Consider the following 18,833-nt stretch of genomic DNA (forward strand, 5'->3'; position numbering starts at 1 on the left):
CACGGGGCTATTCGATGCTATTGCAGTCCGCCACAGGATGTTTTTGTGCTGGTCGAGGGCAGTCAGGTCTGGAGTGAACCAAGGGCTGTATCTGTTCTTGGTTCTGCATTTTTGAACGGAGCATGCTTATCTAAAATGGTGAGGAAGTTACTTTTAAAGAATGACCAGGCATCCTCAACTGACGGGATGAGGTCAATGTCCTTCCAGGATACCCGGCCAGGTCGATTAGAAAGGCCTGCTCACAGAAGTGTTTTAGGGAGTGTTTGACAGTGATGAGGGGTGGTCGTTTGACTGCGGCTCCGTGGCGGATACAGGCAATGAGGCAGTGATCGCTGAGATCCTGGTTGAAGACAGCGGAGGTGTATTTGGAGGGCCAGTTGGTCAGGATGACGTCTATGAGGGTGCCCTTGTTTACAGAGTTAGGGTTGTACCTGGTGGGTTCCTTGATGATTTGAGTGAGATTGAGGGCATCTAGCTTACATTGTAGGACTGCCGGGGTGTTAAGCATATCCCAGTTTAGGTCACCTAACAGAACAAACTCTGAAGCTAGATGGGGGCGATCAATTCACAAATGGTGTCCAGGGCACAGCTGGGAGCTGAGGGTGGTCGGTAGCAGGCGGCAACAGTGAGAGACTTATTTCTGGAGAGAGTAATTTTCAAAATTAGTAGTTCGAACTGTTTGGGTATGGACCTGGAAAGTATGACATTACTTTGCAGGCTATCTCTGCAGTAGACTGCAACTCCGCCCCCCTTTGGCAGTTCTATCTTGACGGAAGATGTTATAGTTGGGTATGGAAATCTCTGAATTTTTGGTGGCCTTCCTGAGCCAGGATTCAGACACGGCAAGGACATCAGGGTTAGCAGAGTGTGCTAAAGCAGTGAGTAAAACAAACTTAGGGAGGAGGCTTCTGATGTTGACATGCATAAAACCAAGGCTTTTTCGATCACAGAAGTCAACAAATGAGGGTACCTGGGGACATGCAGGGCCTGGGTTTACCTCCACATCACCCGCGGAACAGAGAAGGAGTAGTATGAGAGTGCGGCTAAAGGCTATCAAAACTGGTCGCCTAGAGCGTTGGGGGCAGAGGATAAGAGGAGCAGGTTTCTGGGCATGGTAGAATATATTCAGGGCATAATGCGCAGACAGGGGTATGGTGGGGTGCGGGTAAGCCCAGGCACTGGGTGATGATGAGAGAGGTTGTATCTCTGGACATGCTGGTTGTAAATGGGTGAGGTCACCGCATGTGTGGGAGGTGGGACAAAGGAGGTAACAGGGGTATGCAGAGTGGATCTAGGGGCTCCATTGTGAACTAAAACAATGATAACTAACCTGAACAACAGTATACAAGGCATATTGACATCTGAGAGAGACATACAGCGAGGCATACAGTAATCACAGGTGTTGAATTTGGAAAGCTAGCTAAAAACAGTAGGCGAGGCTAATCCGCTAGCACAACAAACAGCAGGTAAAATGGCGTTGACTAGGCAACGGGGCCGACAGGTAAAACAAACAAGCAGAATGGAGTACCGTGATTAATGGACAGTCCAGCGTGCTTCAGCTATGTAGCCAAGAGATCAGTGTCCAGGGGGCCGCGGTGGATGGGCAGGGAAGCTGGGCTGGCGAGTGTTATCCAGGTTTTTTAAAAACTAACAATGACTAAATAGCTTGTAGCTAGTTAGCTGGTTAGCGTCTGGAGGTTCTTGAGTGTGTCATAAAATTAAAATTAAAAGTAATAGCGATTCCGTATCACATTGGGTGAGGCAGGTTTCCGGAAGGTATAAACAAATTAAAAATCAAAAAGAGATAGAAAGTAAATGGGGTCAGAGAGTGATTGGGACGCGGTGGTTCAGACGGTTAGCAGGCCTGTGCTAACAAGCTAACAGTTCGTAGGCCCGGGCTAGACAAGGTAGCAGTTAGCGGACCGGAGCTTGACAAGCTAGCCGTTAGCAGGCCGAATTAGCAAGCAGGGAGATAGCGAGGGCTAGAGAGTTAACCTTTGGGGGACGTCGCGATGGGGTGAGTCTGTTTATTCCTCTTCATGCGGTGACATCGACAGACCGGTCGTGGGCCCGGGTAATTGTAGCCCAGGAGTATGCTACAGGTGCTCTAGTACGCTAGGTGAGCTGGAGACACAGCGATTCAGAAAGCTTGCGGGCCTTGGCCAGCAGATGGATCTTTGGCGATGTCGCAGCAGAAAAGCCTGTTGAAACCACCTCGGACGATTATGTCGGCGGACCAGTCGTGATGGATCGGCGGGGCTCCGTGTCGGCAGTAGAGGGTCCAGGCCAATTGGCAAAATAGGTATTGTTGGACCTCTTCGGCTAGTCGGGAGATGGGCTTAGCTCGAGGCTAGCTCAAGGCTAGCTGGTGCTTGCTCTGGGACAGAGACGTTAGCCAGGAGTAGCCACTCGGATTGCAGCTAGCTAGTTGCGATGATCCGGTGTAAAGGTTCAGAGCTTGCGGTAGGAATCCGGAGATGTGGTAGAGAAAAAGCAGTCTGATATGCTCTGGGTTGATGTCGCGCTGGTGTCCTAGTTAGCTTTGAAGACCGCTAGCAGTGGCTAGCTAGTAGCTAGTTAGCTGGCTAGCTTCTGATGAGGGTTCCGGTTCTAAAGTATAGAAAAAGCAGATCCGTACCACATTGGGTGATGCGGGTTGCAGGAGAGTATATTCAGCCTGTAGTTGGAAAGTGAGATTAAAATTTGTACGAAATATATACAGAAAAAAACCCAGAGGAAAACTATATTTACACTATATTTACACCAGACAGGACGGGACAAGACAAAACACACGTCCGACTGCTACGCCATCTTGATTTTGCAGGTTTTCCTACTTACAAAGCATGTAGAGGTCTGTATTTTTTATCATAGGTACACTTCAACTGTGAGAGACGAAATCTAGAACAAAAATCCAGAAAATCACATTGTATGATTTTTAAGTAATTATTTAGCATTTTATTGCATGACATAAGTCTTTGATACATCAGAAAAGCAGAACTTAATATTTGGTACAGAAACCTTTGTTTGCAATTACAGAGATCATACGTTTCCTGTAGTTCTTGACCAGGTTTGCACACACTGCAGCAGGGCTTTTGGCCCATGTCTCCATACAGACCTTCTCCAGATCCTTCAGGTTTCTGGGCTGTCGCTGGGAAATATGGACTTTCAGCTCCCTCCAAAGATTTTCTATTGGGTTCAGGTCTGGAGACTGGCTAGGCCACTCCAGGACCTTGAGATGCTTCTTACGGAGCCACTCCTTAGTTGCCCTGGCTGTGTGTTTCGGGTCGTTGTCATGCTGGAAGACCCGCCACGACCCATCTTCAATGCTCTTACTGAGGGAAGGAGGATGTTGGCCAAGATCTCACGATACATGGCCCCATCCATCCTCCCCTCAATACGGTGCAGTCGTCCTGTCCCCTTTGCAGAAAAGCATCCCCAAAGAATGATGTTTCCACCTCCATGCTTCATGGTTGGGATGGTGTTCTTGGGGTTGTACTCATCCTTCTTCCTCCAAACACGGCAAGTGGAGTTTAGACCAAAGGGCTCAATTTTTGTCTCATCAGACCACGTGACCATCTCCCATTCCTCCTCTGGATCATCCAGATGGTCATTGGAAAACTTCAGACGGGCCTGGACATGCGCTGGCTTGACCAGGGGGACCGTGCATGCGCTGCAGGATTTTAATCCATGACGGCGTAGTGTGTTACTAATGGTTTTCTTTGAGACTGTGGTCCCAACTCTCTTCAGGTCATTGACCAGGTCCTGCCGTGTAGTTCTGGGCTGATCCCTCACCTTCCTCATGATCATTGATGCCCCACGAGGTGAGATCTTGCATGGAGCCCCAGACCGAGGGTGATTGACCGTCATCTTGAACTTCTTCCATTTTCTAATAATTGCGCCAACAGTTGTTGCCTTCTCACCAAGTTGCTTGCCTGTTGTCCTGTAGCCCACAATTGTATCCCCGATGTCCTTCCACAGCTCCCTGGTCTTGGCCATTGTGGAGAGGTTGGAGTCTGTTTGATTGAGTGTGTGGACAGGTGTCTTTTATACAGGTAACGAGTTCAAACAAGTGCAGTAATACAGGTAATGAGTAGAGAACAGGAGGGCTTCTCAAAGACAAACTAACAGGTCTGTGAGAGCTGGAATTCTTACTGGCTGGTAGGTGATCAAATACTTATGTCATGCAATAAAATGCATTACTTAAAAATCATACAATGTGATTTTCTGGATTTTTGTTTTAGATTCCGTCTCTCGCAGTTGAAGTGTACCTATGATAAAAAATTACAGACCACTACATGCTTTGTAAGTAGGAAAACCTGCAAAATCGGCAGTGTATCAAATACTTGTTCTCCCCACTGTATATTGCAAAATTACTGCAGTAAAAAAATATATATATTTTAGACACAGTATTTGCAGCATACTGAAGTTGTACTACAGTTATACTGCACTCTGACTGCAATCTTTTTTTGTAAGGGTCCCTCTGATTGATCAGGTTGATAACAAATCAATAAGTCAAAACAATAAAGCCGTAAGAATTGATTCCCGATCCTGTTTGTGATCGCTATTGCTCATGGATTATTGAGCACTTTAGCACATAGTTAACTGTCGGTCTTCTCTAGCTCTAGTGTGCTTATGATGACACCGTTCTTTCAAATGTTTCTTCTGAAACCCCTTTTCAAGCAGCAGGTGCACTGCCAACACTTAACAAAAAGAAATGGAATGCCTCATGCAGGCTAGACTGCTGAATGGATACTGTCATCTAGTTAGACCATTCCATCCTCTAGGATTCTGGATGACAGCATAATTGGGTAATTGATTTTTTTGCACATCCATCATGATTTTTAAATTGGGTTACATCCCTCTGTCTCCTGGTGGAGATATCAGCAGCATCTGATCTGACAGACCTGGTGTGGCGTATTCTAGACTGGAAGCAAAACCTCTACCTAATTCAGTATTACCATGGGTGCCAGGCAGCAGGTGGACTCACAGGCTTCTCAGTGCCAGAGGTTATGTCTACCAAGGAAAAATGGCACCCTAGATAATTGCCTGCCTTTTTATTTAACCTTCTTTCCTCACTCCTTGTGTCCATTACAATTTCATATCAGCATCACATTTGCTTACACTGTTGGACACATTTTTAATAATGAGATTAGTTGTAATGAAATGTTTGCATGTGTTTCAGGAGCATCTTTCCTTAAAGAAGTACATAGTTGACATTGTGACGGACAGCACTGTCTCCTCTGAGAGTGTGAAGGACGGAGAGGAGAGGCAGAAGGCACGCAAGAAGGCAAAGAAGCTCCGCGGACGCATGAACTCCAGGTGATGCATCCATCTGTCCCTCTTCTCTCTCCCCCGCTCTCTCCCCGCTCTCTCCCCTCGCTCTCCCCCCTCGCTCTCCCCCCTCTCTCTCTCTCGCTCTCTCTCTCTCTCTCTCTGTGACACCCTCTCAGGCACAGAGGACAGCGCTGCCTTCGGCGGGGTGCTTTGAGTGACAAGGCGATGGAAGCAGACGTTATGTGCATCACAGCTGTCCACAGAATAACACTGATGAGCTTAATTTATGGCCACTTTCTGTGATTGGGGAAGAAAAATGGGTATCGATCTGAGGCCCTGGCTTTCACCTGTTAAGAGCTCTCCCCCTAATTGCTGCCAGGGTTCTGCCAAAACTGAAGCCGCCTCCAGTGGACAATAGTATGTTAAAGTATGTGTAAACCATGCCTATTTTTCTTTCTCCGGGCTATTGATTTTTAAATGAAGTATCAAAGAAAATCAATAGTAATCAACAAATAGGAGGCAACGCGCCTCTGTCAGATCCCAGACATGGGATCAATCAGTTTAGTAGCCTGTCACAACAAGGGAGGAAGGAAGGGGTTGAGGGGCAGGATAGGGAAAGTTGTGGGATGAGCTGTTTGTCACGGGGCAGGTTGGACTGTGGTGGCCTGGGGGGTGCAGCACCTGAAATGACATATGTCTTATGCGCGTCGTTAACTCTTACGAGCAAACGGTCCTGTTTTGTAGTCACTTTTATTATCAGAATACTCACTCACCTTGTGATGGATCCACTTTGTTATACATTCTATTTTTAGCAGCGCCCACTAACATTTTAACTTAACTCAGCTTCTCAGTATATGTCCGACTTATGTTTTATTTAAAGGGGACTTGTAGAGGGGGCAGAAGTATCCAACATATTAAATATTTAGTACTTTATTCTATATAACTTAGCTTTCAGTGAAGTTTGTCATGAGTGTTTCTGTTCCCTTATGGAGGAGCTTGCTGCTGAGAAAGTGACATGATCTGCCTCTGTTCACCATCCCTAGCCCCATCCCCAGCCCTCTCTCTCTCAGCCCCAGCTCTAACCCTGCTGAGACTAGCACTCAGAGGCACAAGGCTTTTAGAGGTAGTAAATAACACAAAGCCCCAACTAGCATAAAGGTGAGCAGTTCCATCGCTGAGTGGAAATGAGCCGTTTTATTGGAGCATGGCAGGGTGTCGGTAAAATGCAAGAGATGTTTTCATTGGACTCTGAGGCGGGCTTTTATCCCCTCCATCATAAACTGCTGAACACAGTTTAACCCACATTTTGGCGGTTTGGCTGTCTTTTTTCCTGTAATATCGGGCTGCTTTTCTGATGAAAATATGCGTTGGGATGCGTTCTGAACTTTGAAACATGGATTTGGAAGTGTGTACCTGCTCCTGTAGTGCAAGCCGTTTGGCTGTAGCCCGCTGTGTGTGTTTCCCTTGGCTGGGAACAGAGTCAGTAGTGTGTTAGTGGAGCTCAGAAGGAGGTGGGCACACAAAGACACCCCTGTGTGGAACCTGGATAGGTCATCACAGCAATACTCCTTTCACCCAGTAGAGGAGCTGAAGGGGTCCATATACACACAATGTTCCTGTGAGATGAGGCCCCAGGGAAACCACTGGAGGTTTCAGGCTCATCAAGCCGACTTGTAGTTAAAACAACCGGTCCATTTGGGTCCAACCCGACTGTTTAGCTGTTTTGCCATAATGGACAGTATATACAGTAACACAGCATCAAACAGTATACATGTAACAATATAAAACTAAATTGGTTACTTTTTGCCTCCAAAGGTAGACATTTTTACAGTGTTGGCTCTCTTTAGTCTGTCAGGGCCAGCCCAGTCCAGATTAATAAAGAGCAGACTGTGATGAATTGATTATTAGTTCTGCATTGTAGATTTGTGCTTTTTCTCTAATAGCTGATTACTAATATTTATAGCCGCAGCCCATTTAGCCGAGCCTGCTGCCGAGCATGATGAATGGCTCAGCAATTGCTCCCCGTTTAACCTGGGTGGGTGTAAACCTGTCAGAGATGAATATTGTAATATTAGGAATGACAAACGGGCCAGGTATAGTTCAAGTTCTGGTGACAGGAAAGCAGCAGCATTTTTTTATTCAGTCGTCTTGGAGGACATGTTAAATAATGTGATAGAATGATGGACCTCCGTCACCGCACTAGCCGTTTAGCTGATCGGTTTACTCAGCATGCCTATAGCATTTAAGGACCCTGACCTTGCCTTCACACCAGGCTCTGAATATCTCGGGGTAATGCCTCTTTGGTAATGCAGTTTATGGTCTGTTCTCATGGTAAACAATCTTTCTGTTTTCATACATTCGGAAAAGACAGTACTAATAGCGTTTCATGTTAGGTTTCTCTCAGCATTGGGAAAATGTATACATCCTTGGTTAATCCAGTAATCTTTGTGGGAATGTACGTACACAACTAGGTTTCACATGGGGGCCACATTTATCGGAGCTAATAGTCGGAGGGCCAGAACATAATTTGCATATAAAATATTAGCACAATTAATAGGCCTACACAACAAATTGAACAAAATGTTTGAACACATCTGATGAATACATCACTTAAATGACAGTAACATAATCATTTCGATCTGATTACACTAATAAAATCCCCAATGTTTCTATTAAGTTCTTATTTTTGCCTATTTTTCTGTGCTGTGATTAGTGGGGAGAAACAGGTCTACGTGGCCTACTGTAGGCTATCCTTTTTTTTTAATGGCAACATTAGTTCAGAACAATTAGCTTTCTAGCAAGAGAAAATGTCACTCTCAAAGTAGAACCACCAACCTACAGGGCCCACCCTTGAGGTGAAAGGGGCAGTGACAGAGCTGACGTTTCTGATGAAACGGCGGTAGAAGTTGGCTAACCCCTTTATGGTGGTTGGGACTGGCCATGACCTGACCACATCTACCTTCCTGTTGTCCATCCACACTACTTGCTGGCTGAGTTGGTAGCCTAAGAAGGAGACAGCCCTCTAATGAAGTTGGTACTTCTCAGCCTTGATGAACAGGTGGTTAGCCAGAGAGGTTTCAGGACTGCCTTGAACGTGAGTGATGTGATCCTCCAGGGTAGCCGAGTGGACCAAGATGTAATCGATTTACACGACGACCTGGCATCCGAGCATGTCCCCGAACACCTCGTTAACGATTGCCTGGAACGCTGACGGAGCGTTGGCTAAACCAAATGGCATCACCAAGTACTCATAGTGACCAGACATTGTGCTAAACGCAGTCTTCCACTCATCCCGGATGCAGATGAGATTGTAAGCACTCCGCAGGTCCAGTTTGGTAAAGAACCAGGCCCCGCAGAGCTGTTCGATGGCTGCCGGCACCAAAGGGATAGGGTAATGGTACTTCTTGGTGATTTCGTTGAGTCCTCGCTATTCATTACATGGATGTAACCCTCCATCCTTTTTGGCCATGAAGAAGTGGACATGCAGATGAAACCTTGTTGAAGCGCCTCTGATGTAATCCTCCATGGCCTGGGTCTCAGCCACCGACAGAGTGTAGATGCGTCTGTGCGGAGGCGCAGACCCTGCCAGCAGTTCGATGGCGGGTCTTGGAAAATACCTCCTGCAGCTCCTGGTATACCTCCGGGATGTTGGGCTGAACGGCAACCACAGGACTCTCAACTGACTTGGAACCACAGGGAATGGGGAAGCAGGTCCTCCGGCATTCGGGTGATCAGTCTGTGATTCCCATCCTCGACCATGACCATGGTGGGGTTATGGCGTTGAAGCCAAGGGAGGCCGAGGATGATCTTGTGACCCGGTGCACTGGTGATGAAGAAGGGGATGTTCTCCTGATGAATGGACTCCACGGTGAGGGTGAGTGATTGGGTGATGTGTGTGTGTGTGTGTGTGTGTGTGTGTGTGTGTGTGTGTGATGGTTCCGGGTCCTAATGGCCAATTATCAAGGGCTTGAACCGGAAAAGGAGAGTAGAGCGGGTAGGAGATGATGTTAAGAGAGGAGGCAAGGGTCTGGTCAATAAAGTTCCCTGCGGCATCGGAATCCACTAAACGCTGTAGACACAGTACATGAGGGACAATCAACTAGTGTGATGGACACCAAAAAGAGTTTAGCAGAAAGTGATGAAGATGGAATACTCACTCCTGCCCTATGAGGTGGAAGATCACGTGACCGTCCCTCTGCTCTTGTGGATCCCGGCGTGGGGAGGTGTAAGACCCCTACCTCCATGGGTTCAGGCTCTGATCCAGAGTGTTCCCTGAGGGAGGGGGAGAAGTGATGAGAGTACCGACGCTCCAGTAGTAGGTTATCCAGACGGATGGCCATCCCAATAAGTGCGTCCAAAGTGAGGTTGTCATCTCGACAGGCTAGTTCCGTCTGGACCTCCTTGCGCAGACCTCTTTGGAATAGCGTACGAAGCGCCTGCTCGTTCCATCCGCTGAATGCTGCTACTGTCCAGAAGGTGAGCGTGTACTCGGCAGCTGTCTGGTCCCTCTTGCGTAATTGGAGTAAGCGCTCACCCCACTCTCTGCCCTCCAGGGGATGATCGAAGCTGCATTTGGACAGAGCCATGAGCCCCGCATATGAATCTAGCTCCTCTTCTCTCTCCCAGATGTCTGTGGCCCATTCCAAAGCCTGCCCAGTCAGCAGAGAAATAACAGTGGCAACCTTGGAGCTCTCGGTGGTGGGGGCTCCCCTCTGGTGTGTAAAGTAGAGTGAGCACTGAAGTAGGAAGCCATGGCATTTAGATGGGGTGTCGTCATATTTATCTGGGAGGGACAAATAGGCATCGCTGACCGGAGTAGGTTGCTGAATGGGCTGTTGTGCTGGGTCAACTGGTTGTCGAGTAAACCTCCTCTAGTTGATGGCCATGCCTCCCGGGTACGTTTGAGACATTGCACACTACGAAGAACCTCTCCCATAGCTGTCCCCAGTTGTGCCAGCTGGTCCTGATGTTGACATAGAAGGTATCCCTGCTCGTCGACTGTCTGGGAGATATTTTGTTCTCCTGCTGCTTCCATTGTTTGAGTTAGTATTCTGTAACGAAAACGCTGTGAGTTGATAAGCAGGTGCAGGTAAAACGTTTAATAAAACGATCAACGTAACAGTAGCATATATGCGTTAACACAGGATCAATACTGACTGGGGAAGGAACCTAAGAGAGTGCCAGATATAGGGGAGTTAATGGGAGTCCAGGTGTGCGTAATGATGGATCCCAGGACCGGTGGTTAGTATACCGGCGATGTCGAACGCCGGAGGGGAGGAGCGGGAGTAGACGTGACACCGAGACTCCTGATATTAACAGACATCGCCTTTTTTTCTTTAAATTATTGTTTTATGTAGGATGCTACATTTTGGGCTAGCTGTCATTGTAAGTAGGCCTAATTAAAACATCCCACTTCTATTAGGCCACATTTCTCTATTGTGAAAGATGCTGTTAAGCCTCAGCCAGTTGCTGTCATTTTAAATACGCATCGGTTTAGAAGAAATAAACTCCAATAAAGCCCTCTTCTTGTTTGTAAAGTCAAATGTAACTTTTGCATAATTTAGGTGGGGTAACTTCCTTCCTGCATCGCAGGTCTGAGTTTTTTAAAATTATAATAAAAAATTATAATATTTGTCATTCATTTGGGGGGGGGGAAATAATATTGCTGGCGGGCCACACTGACCTACAGTGACAATCTGCTCTGGAGCCCTGTGTTTCTGATCATATTACCTTCCATTAACCCATCCAAATCCCTCTACAATACTGTATGATATTACATTTACAAACGCAGGTTTTTTCACAGAGCACTGTATGGATGTTGGATATCCTAGCCGTGTCTGAGGCCTGGCTTAGGAAGGCCACCTGAAGTTTCCATCCCAAAGGGGGCAGAGTTGCAATCTACTGCAGAGATGGCCTTTAGTGTTCTGTCATACTATCCAGGTCTGTGCCCAAACAATTCGAGCTTCTACTTTTAAAAATCCACCTTTCCAGAAACAAGTCTCTCACCGTTGCCCCTCACTTCAGTGAGCAGGCCTTTCTAATCGACCTGGCCCAGGTATCCTGGAAGAATATTGACCTCATCCAGTCAATAGAGGATGCCTGGTTGCTCTTCAAAAGTGCTTTCCTCTCCATCTTAAATAAGCATGCCCCGTTCAAAAAATGTAGAACTAAGAACCGATATAGCCCTTGGTTCACCCCAGACTTGACTGCATTTGACCAGCACAAAAACATCCTGTGGTGTTCTGCTTTAGCATCGAATAGCCCCCGCGATATGCAACTTTTCAGGGAAGTCAGGAACCAATATACTCAGTCAGTTAGGAAAGCTAAGGCTAGATTTTTCAAACAGAAATTTGCTTCCTGTAGCACTAATTCCAAAACGTTTTGGGAAACTAAAGTCCATGGAGAATAAGAGTGCTTCCTCCCAGCTGCCCACTGCACTGAGGATAGTCAACACTGTCACCACCGATAAATCTACGATAATCGATCATTTCAATAAGCATTTTTCCGCAGCTGGCCATGCTTTCCACCTGGCTACCCCTACCCTGTCCAACATCTCGGCACCCCCTGCAGCAACTTGCCCCCCCCCCCCCCCCGGCTTCTCCTTCACCCAAATCCAGACAGCTGATGTTCTGAAAGAACTGCAAAATCTGGATCCCTACAAATCAACTGGCCTAGACAATCTGGACCCTCTATTTCTAAAATTATCTGCCGAAATTGTTGCAACCCCTATTACTAGCCTATTCAACCTCTTTCGTATCGTCTAAGATTCACAAAGATTGAAAAGCTGCCACGGTCATACCCCTCTTCAAAGGCGGGAGACACTCTAGACCCAAACTGTTACAGGCCTATATCCATCCTGCCTTTCTAAAGTCTTCGGAAGCCAAGTTAATAAACAGATCACCAGCCATTTTGATTAAAAAATATATATTTTACCTTTATTTAACTAGGCAAGTAAGTTAAGAACAAGTTCTTATTTTCAATGACAGCCTAGGAACAGTGGGTTAACTGCCTATTCAGGGGCAGAACGACAGATTTGTACCTTGTCAGCTCAGGGGTTTGAACTTGCAACCTTCTGGTTACTAGTCCAACGCTCTAACCCCTAGGCTAACCTGCCGCCTCTGAATCCCTCCACTATGCATTCTGGTTTCCGAGCTGGTCATGGGTGCACCTCAGCCACGCGCAAGGTCCCATACGATATCATAACCGCCATCGATAAAAGACAGTACTGTGCAGCCGTCTTCATCGACCTTGCCAAGGCTTTCGACTCTGTCAATCACCGCATTCTTATTGGCAGACTCAATACCCTTGGTTTCTCAAACGACTGCCTCGCCTGGTTCACCAACTACTTCTTGATAGAGTTCAGTGTGTCAAATCGGAGGGTCTGTTGTTCGCAGTCTCTATGGGGGTGCCACAGGGTTTAATTCTCGGGCCCACTCTTTTCGCTTATGCTGCTGGTGATTCTCCAATCCAAAATCAAATCTTGAATCGGCTTCCTATTTCGCAGCAAAGCCTCCTTCACTAATGCCGCCAAACTTACCCTCATAAAACTGAATATCCTACCGATCCTTTGCTTCGGCGATGTCATTTACAAAATAACCCCCAACACTCTACTCAGCAAACTGGATGTAGTCTATTACCGTGCCATGTGCTTTATTACCAAAGCCCTATATACTACCCACCACAGCGACCTGTATGCTCTCTTTGACTGGCCCTCGCTACATATCCGTTGCCAAACCCACTGGCTCCAGGTCATCTATAAGTCTTTGCTAGGTAAAGCGCCACCTTATCTCAGCTCACGTCACCATAGCAACACCCACATGCTCCACTGGTCACCATAGCAACACGCACATGCTCCAGCAGATATATTGCACTGGTCATCCCCTAAGCCAACACTTCCTTTGGCCGCCTTTCCTTCCAGTTCTCTGCTGCCAATGACTGGAACGAATTGCAAAAATCTTTGAAGCTGGAGACATATCTCCCTCTAACTTTAAGCATCAGCTGTCTGAGCAGCTTACCAATCACTGTACCTGTACACACACTCTGTAAATAGCACACCCGACTACCTCATCCCCATATTATTACTTACCCTCTTGCTCTTTTGCACCCCAGTATCTCTACTTGCACATCATCTTCTGTACATCTGTCACTCCAGTATTAATGCTAAATTGTAATTATTTTTGCCTCTAGGGCCTATTTATTGCCTACCTCCCTACACTTACATTTGCACACACTGTACCTAGATTTGTATTATTTTTTATTTATTTTGTGTTATTGACTACATTTGTTTATGTGTAACTCTGGGTTGTTGTTTTTGTCGCACTGCTTTATCTTGGTCAGGTCGCAGTTGTAAATGAGAACTTGTTCTCAACTAGCCTACCTGGTTAAATAAATGTGAAATAAAATAAATAAATAGATGTTAAAACATTTTTGTTTACTCCAGGCCAAAAGTTTGCCCCTTTAGTTCATGTACTGCCAATGTGCAGTGATTGATTTATTTTAAAGCCATATTAATATTTTTGGAACTGTTACAACTGCTGAAGAAGACATTGATAACGTAGTGCAAAGACTAAAAAGTTAAGCACGTGAATTGATCATTTCAATGATGGTATCAAGTTTAAACTCATGCCTTTTTATATGGGAAGGTTGCCCTTGAGAGCAGACATTTCTGATTTGCTCATAGATATTTCTCTGATTGATAAATGTTTGCTGATTTAACCTTAGAAATTGTAAACATTGATAAAACCCCATAGTCAGTTTACCTAAATATTTTGTCTTCACTGGAGCTACACAACCTTTTATTTCAGGGTTTAATTCTGAGCTGGATTGACATTAACAGTGTTTCTAATGACTTGAGCCTTGTTCTGCCAGGACAGGTCTGGTCCTCTAGGGAGGCTCCACCTGTCCTCTTCCGGGGCCTGTTAGTTTATCCGCTGCTTTGTGTCTGACCGTAGGACCTTCTTTCTGTCAGCCTGGGATCTATAATAGCTCTTATCTGCTCTAAGATGCTGACTGTCTGACTGACAGACAGATGCTCTGTGTGCTACTAGTAGAGCCTGTCTTCTTTGCCATGTCTGCTGGTCTAATGCCACAGAGAACAGTCCTAATGACCCTGTGCATCTGTGGAGGTCATAGATTCAAAACACTGATGTCTTTGCTACCCGAGTTGGAGCATACCATTTACTATTTATTTAACAATATAGTTTAACAGAACATGTGATATGCCATTGTAAAGTGATGAGGGTGGAATGTCCTTGTGAATTTTTAAAACCAGTGAGGAACTATGCCCCTGTAGAATTAATGCATGATTTATTTAGAGTTACTGGGGGGGAACAGTTGACAGGCAAAATAAACACTTTGTCTTAACTTGATCTTTTTCTGTTCCTTCAGACTTCTCATCCTCCCCTGCCTTTTCTCTGACCACTGGAGTACTCTTTTCCTCTTATTCAAATACTGTTTTTATGTTCCCTCTGTAGGGCAAAGGAGTACGAGACATCAATGGAGGCAAAGACACAAGTCCCCGACTCCCCATACAAGGCCAAGTTAGTTCCCTACTTAACATTTATGCCTTCTACTTCATCTACTTAACTGTAGTGAATATTGATGATACTGAAATTATAGATGGATGGATGACTGGACTAAGCCTCTCCCCCTCTCCCTAGGCTCCAGCGTCTGGTGAAGGACTTGGTGAAGCAGCTCCAGGGCCAGGACAGCGGGCAGTGGGCCAACACTAGGGTGTCAGGCCTGGACAGAACCCTGGGAGAGATCTCCCGCATCCTGGAGAAGCAGGTAAATCACTAACACCTCTCCTCCATGTCATATAGTGCTGCTTGGGTGTTGCTATGTCAGTGCTTAGTCAGTGTGGGTTGTGTGTGCAGTGAGTGGGGCAGTTCTCTGAACTGAAGCGTTCTGTTTGGCTGCAGCTCTCTGTCTGTCTTCCAGTGTAGAGTATCACTTACTCCCCAACTCCTTGCCCCAGGTTATTTGTAATGCAGGCCAGATTAGCTATGTCTTTTCATTGGCCACATGTTACTAATAGAGGAGCAACCCATTACTAGACAGGCAAACATTTGCATGCTTCAGAAGTATATTGTGGGTTTATACAATAACATAAGGTTTTCCTAGAAAATGTAATCCAAAGGATCTCAAATTACAGTGGAGTATCAGGTATTTCATTGGTATTTGCTGCTTTTTTAGAAAGCTATATACTGAATGACAGACATTGATAACAACAGTTGATTTAAGTCAATGTTTTTGAATGAAAGAAATCCACTGTAGATGAGACTTTGTTTGATGGTATTTTATGGAGTTGCACTGGGTTTATGAAGAGGACCTGTCACTGTGTTTATGAAGAGGAAAACATATAGTGACAAGCCATCATTCTTCTGCCAAGTTGCAGTTCAAGGTCTGATAAAGCACACTGTGCATGTTGGTGGGTGGGAGGATAGAGAGATGATGGTGTCTGGTCATTGACAGGGGGAGGGGTAGAGAGGCTATTACTGAATTTCCCCAGAGAGAGGGAGAGCGAGGTGGCAGGAGTGACTGGCACAGCAGTACAGTGTAATGAGAGAGGAGGAGTCCAGTGCGATGGTGTTCAAGCTGTCACTAACAGGGGGACTCCTCCCATTATTCTCCCTGTTGGAGGTCAGGGGTCACTAGGCCTGGAGTCCTCCTCAATTCAACACTGGGATCGCTAGGACAGACAACTCTGTGTGGTTAAAGCTCTTTACATATTTATAGTTCATTAAAACAATTGAGGAAAACCCTATTGTGAATTCATTAGAGTTTTGTGGGTGTAGAGGGGTGGAAGAGACTTCATTCAGTATGTCTGTTAAACACATTCTTCCCCCTCAGCCCAGAGCAGAGTGAGGCCTGGGCTGAGGGGAGTGGGGAGGGCCATGGTGGGCTGGCCTGTGAACCAGCCTGGGGAGCACTTCCTCCTCTAATCCCAGGACAAAGGCAAATAAATATAGTCTCTGTCAGCATGGGTGTCTGCCCCCTGAGTCACTTTAAGTCAGGATCGTTTAGATTATTTGACCTAACAAGCATATCTCGTGTTATTGACTCACCTAGATATTTGTTTTTCCTCTGCGGTATCTGATTCAGTCTCCACTTTCCCTGCTAATTCCTTGAACAACACCCGACACTCCCCCTCCACGGCTGCCTCAGTTAGCCCCCCCCCCAGTCTCCGACCCCAGCACGCCTCTCCCTCTGTGAGCACTAATGGGTTCTTTTTTTGTCAAACTCAAAAGAAGTAGAGAGCTTTTTCCCTCTAAGATTTTTTTTCAGGGCAATTTCTTACCTTTCTGCTCTCATACCTTGGTAATGAACTCGCATATTTACACACTGGCCCAAATTTGTTTGTCACTGCTTTCAAATAAAGGCTGGCCTTAGATGGAGAGAGTTTATGACACTTGAGGGACTGTCAGAAACACTGTGGTCTAAGAGCTGAAGAGTGGAGACTGTATTTACATTTTCATTTGCCAGCTGTCATGGGCTGGTAGGTCTCCCCTTCATGACTAACCGTTGGCTTGTTCTACCTGGGATATGGAGGTGGGGGAATAGGGCAACAGAGTAACAAGAACATAGGGCCTCAAGGAGCCTGCCTGAAGTTGACGGATATAGCCAAAATTAGCAGTGTCTGAATGTTGTGAAATTCCAAGGTTATATTTTGTATTCCTGCACACTGAATGCAATACTCACCTAAGACGAGTATACTGGTCTTGTAGCTGAAAATCATACTTTTCTCTAAATTCCTCATCCCCTTGGAGGGTTTTCTTTGTTCCACCTGGCTTAGATTGGGAGTGTTAGTGTGTCATAGATCCACTTTCCCCAAATGTTTGTTTTATTGAGCTTGTCAGATGAGACTAGGAGGACCAAACTGACAGGAAGTGTGTCAGGAAGCTTATTATTATTCCTTAATAGTCTGGTCTATGGCTATAAGTGCTCACATTAAGCATTCAAATTGATGAGGTTAATTGTTATTTCACATCCAGGTTAATAATACACTTACTTTTGTAAAGAAATTGCAGATTTTGTTAAGATTAGTACCATTTTTGTAAATTTTTTGGCTAAGGGTTATACTCCAATGAGTTTCAATGCTATTGTTGGCTTACCCCTATACAAGAAGTGTTAAGATTTGAATTATAAGTGTTATGGTTATTTAATCTAGTCTTGACAGCTATTGAACAGAGGCTATGTGATTTACTATGTCGCCAAACCTTAACCCATCTGGAATTCTTTAGTTATTATGTTAACTACAGATTTTACTACAATAAATGAATAGAGTAGACTAAAGTTGGCCAGAATATGATCCATTCACATGACCTGCTCTTGAATAGGCCCTATTGTATGAAAATAACCCTCTTATTATGAGTTCGGAAGGAGTTATATTGTTTATCAAACAAACAAGCTTTTGTGTTGTTGCTGCCAAAGTATGTCATAAAGTCAGGGAAATCGTTTAATTTGACATTCTTTGTTTCTCCGAAGTACCTACATGTTTCTTACCTAACCAGGACAGGTTTGCTGGAAGACTATGAATATGGCCTTTAATATTTGAGTTGATGTTTCCAGGATGGCTGACTTTTTGTAACTTTAACTGGGGTCAAACATTGAAATCCCTCTGTGTTGTAGTTCCTCCATAGGCTGTCTGGTGTCTGATTTTGCGCCTCAGTACAGGGTTTGTATTAGCCGGTAAAAAAATCTTTATCCCCACCCAATAATGCTTTTTATTCATTGATGGAAATACCAGTCAATGTGCTTCAACTTCAAAGGCAAATATACTTCATAGACTAATAAATCCTCAAACTGCTGGGAAATTAGTGTCTGCTGGGTTTCTATTTTTACTCACGCAAAAGACACGCATAAGGGACTTCAGCTAAGTGCACCCCTACTGGAAAAATTGGTGAAGATTGTGTTGATTATCCCTGTTTCCAGTGTGCCTTCTGAGATTGGGATTGGCCTCACGATTGAGCCATTTTGAGGACAAAGAGGCTGATGCGCCGTCGCAAGCTGCTCCAAGGAGTTGGAGAGTTTTGACTTCCCAACGGCAGCGGCTCACTTTGAGCAGGCCAAGGTCTACCTCAAACACAAGCAAATTAGAGGAAAGTGTTTGTGAGGCCCAGTCCTAGCAGTTCTGCTGCCACCCTAGGCCAGAGCAACATATGCGCCTGTGTCATGTATAGTATAAAGATTTGGAAGGGATTGGTAGAGTAATGATGTGTATCATGCACAGTTGGTGAATTTCAGTTGAGCTTATTCAGTAGCACTTGGAAACTAAACATCATTGTCAACTATTCACATCGCAGAGTTACAATGTTGCAATAACTAGGCAGACAACTGCCTATAGTAGGAAATTGAGTTCTCAATAATCCACGTATATCACACAATGGCACGAGTCACGACCCCACGATAGTTGAAATTATATAATAAACATTTATTATCATCATCCATTAGAAAATGGTGAGATATGATTTGAGCTTTATAAACAAGTGTTTTAATAAATGTAGGGCTCATTTTACAGCATTGTTAAGCTTTCTCTCAATAAACCAGCCTTAACGAAT

General features: G+C 45.3%; 1 protein-coding gene across 6 annotated transcripts in view; it reads left to right on the forward strand.

The window, feature by feature from the left end:
* The window catches only part of scaper (S-phase cyclin A-associated protein in the ER), a 139,622-nt gene that overhangs the window by 78,066 nt on the left and 42,723 nt on the right, over positions 1–18,833 (forward strand). For all 6 annotated transcript variants that reach the window (XM_029668013.2, XM_029668015.2, XM_029668017.2 and 3 more), the window contains 3 exons: positions 5,183–5,319; positions 14,748–14,813; positions 14,934–15,060. In XM_029668013.2, the coding sequence (XP_029523873.1) occupies positions 5,183–5,319; positions 14,748–14,813; positions 14,934–15,060 (330 nt within the window). The remainder of the gene's footprint in view (positions 1–5,182; positions 5,320–14,747; positions 14,814–14,933; positions 15,061–18,833) is intronic.

This window comes from Oncorhynchus nerka, linkage group LG9a (genome assembly GCF_034236695.1).
Source record: "Oncorhynchus nerka isolate Pitt River linkage group LG9a, Oner_Uvic_2.0, whole genome shotgun sequence".
Taxonomy (NCBI): Eukaryota; Metazoa; Chordata; class Actinopteri; order Salmoniformes; family Salmonidae; genus Oncorhynchus; species Oncorhynchus nerka.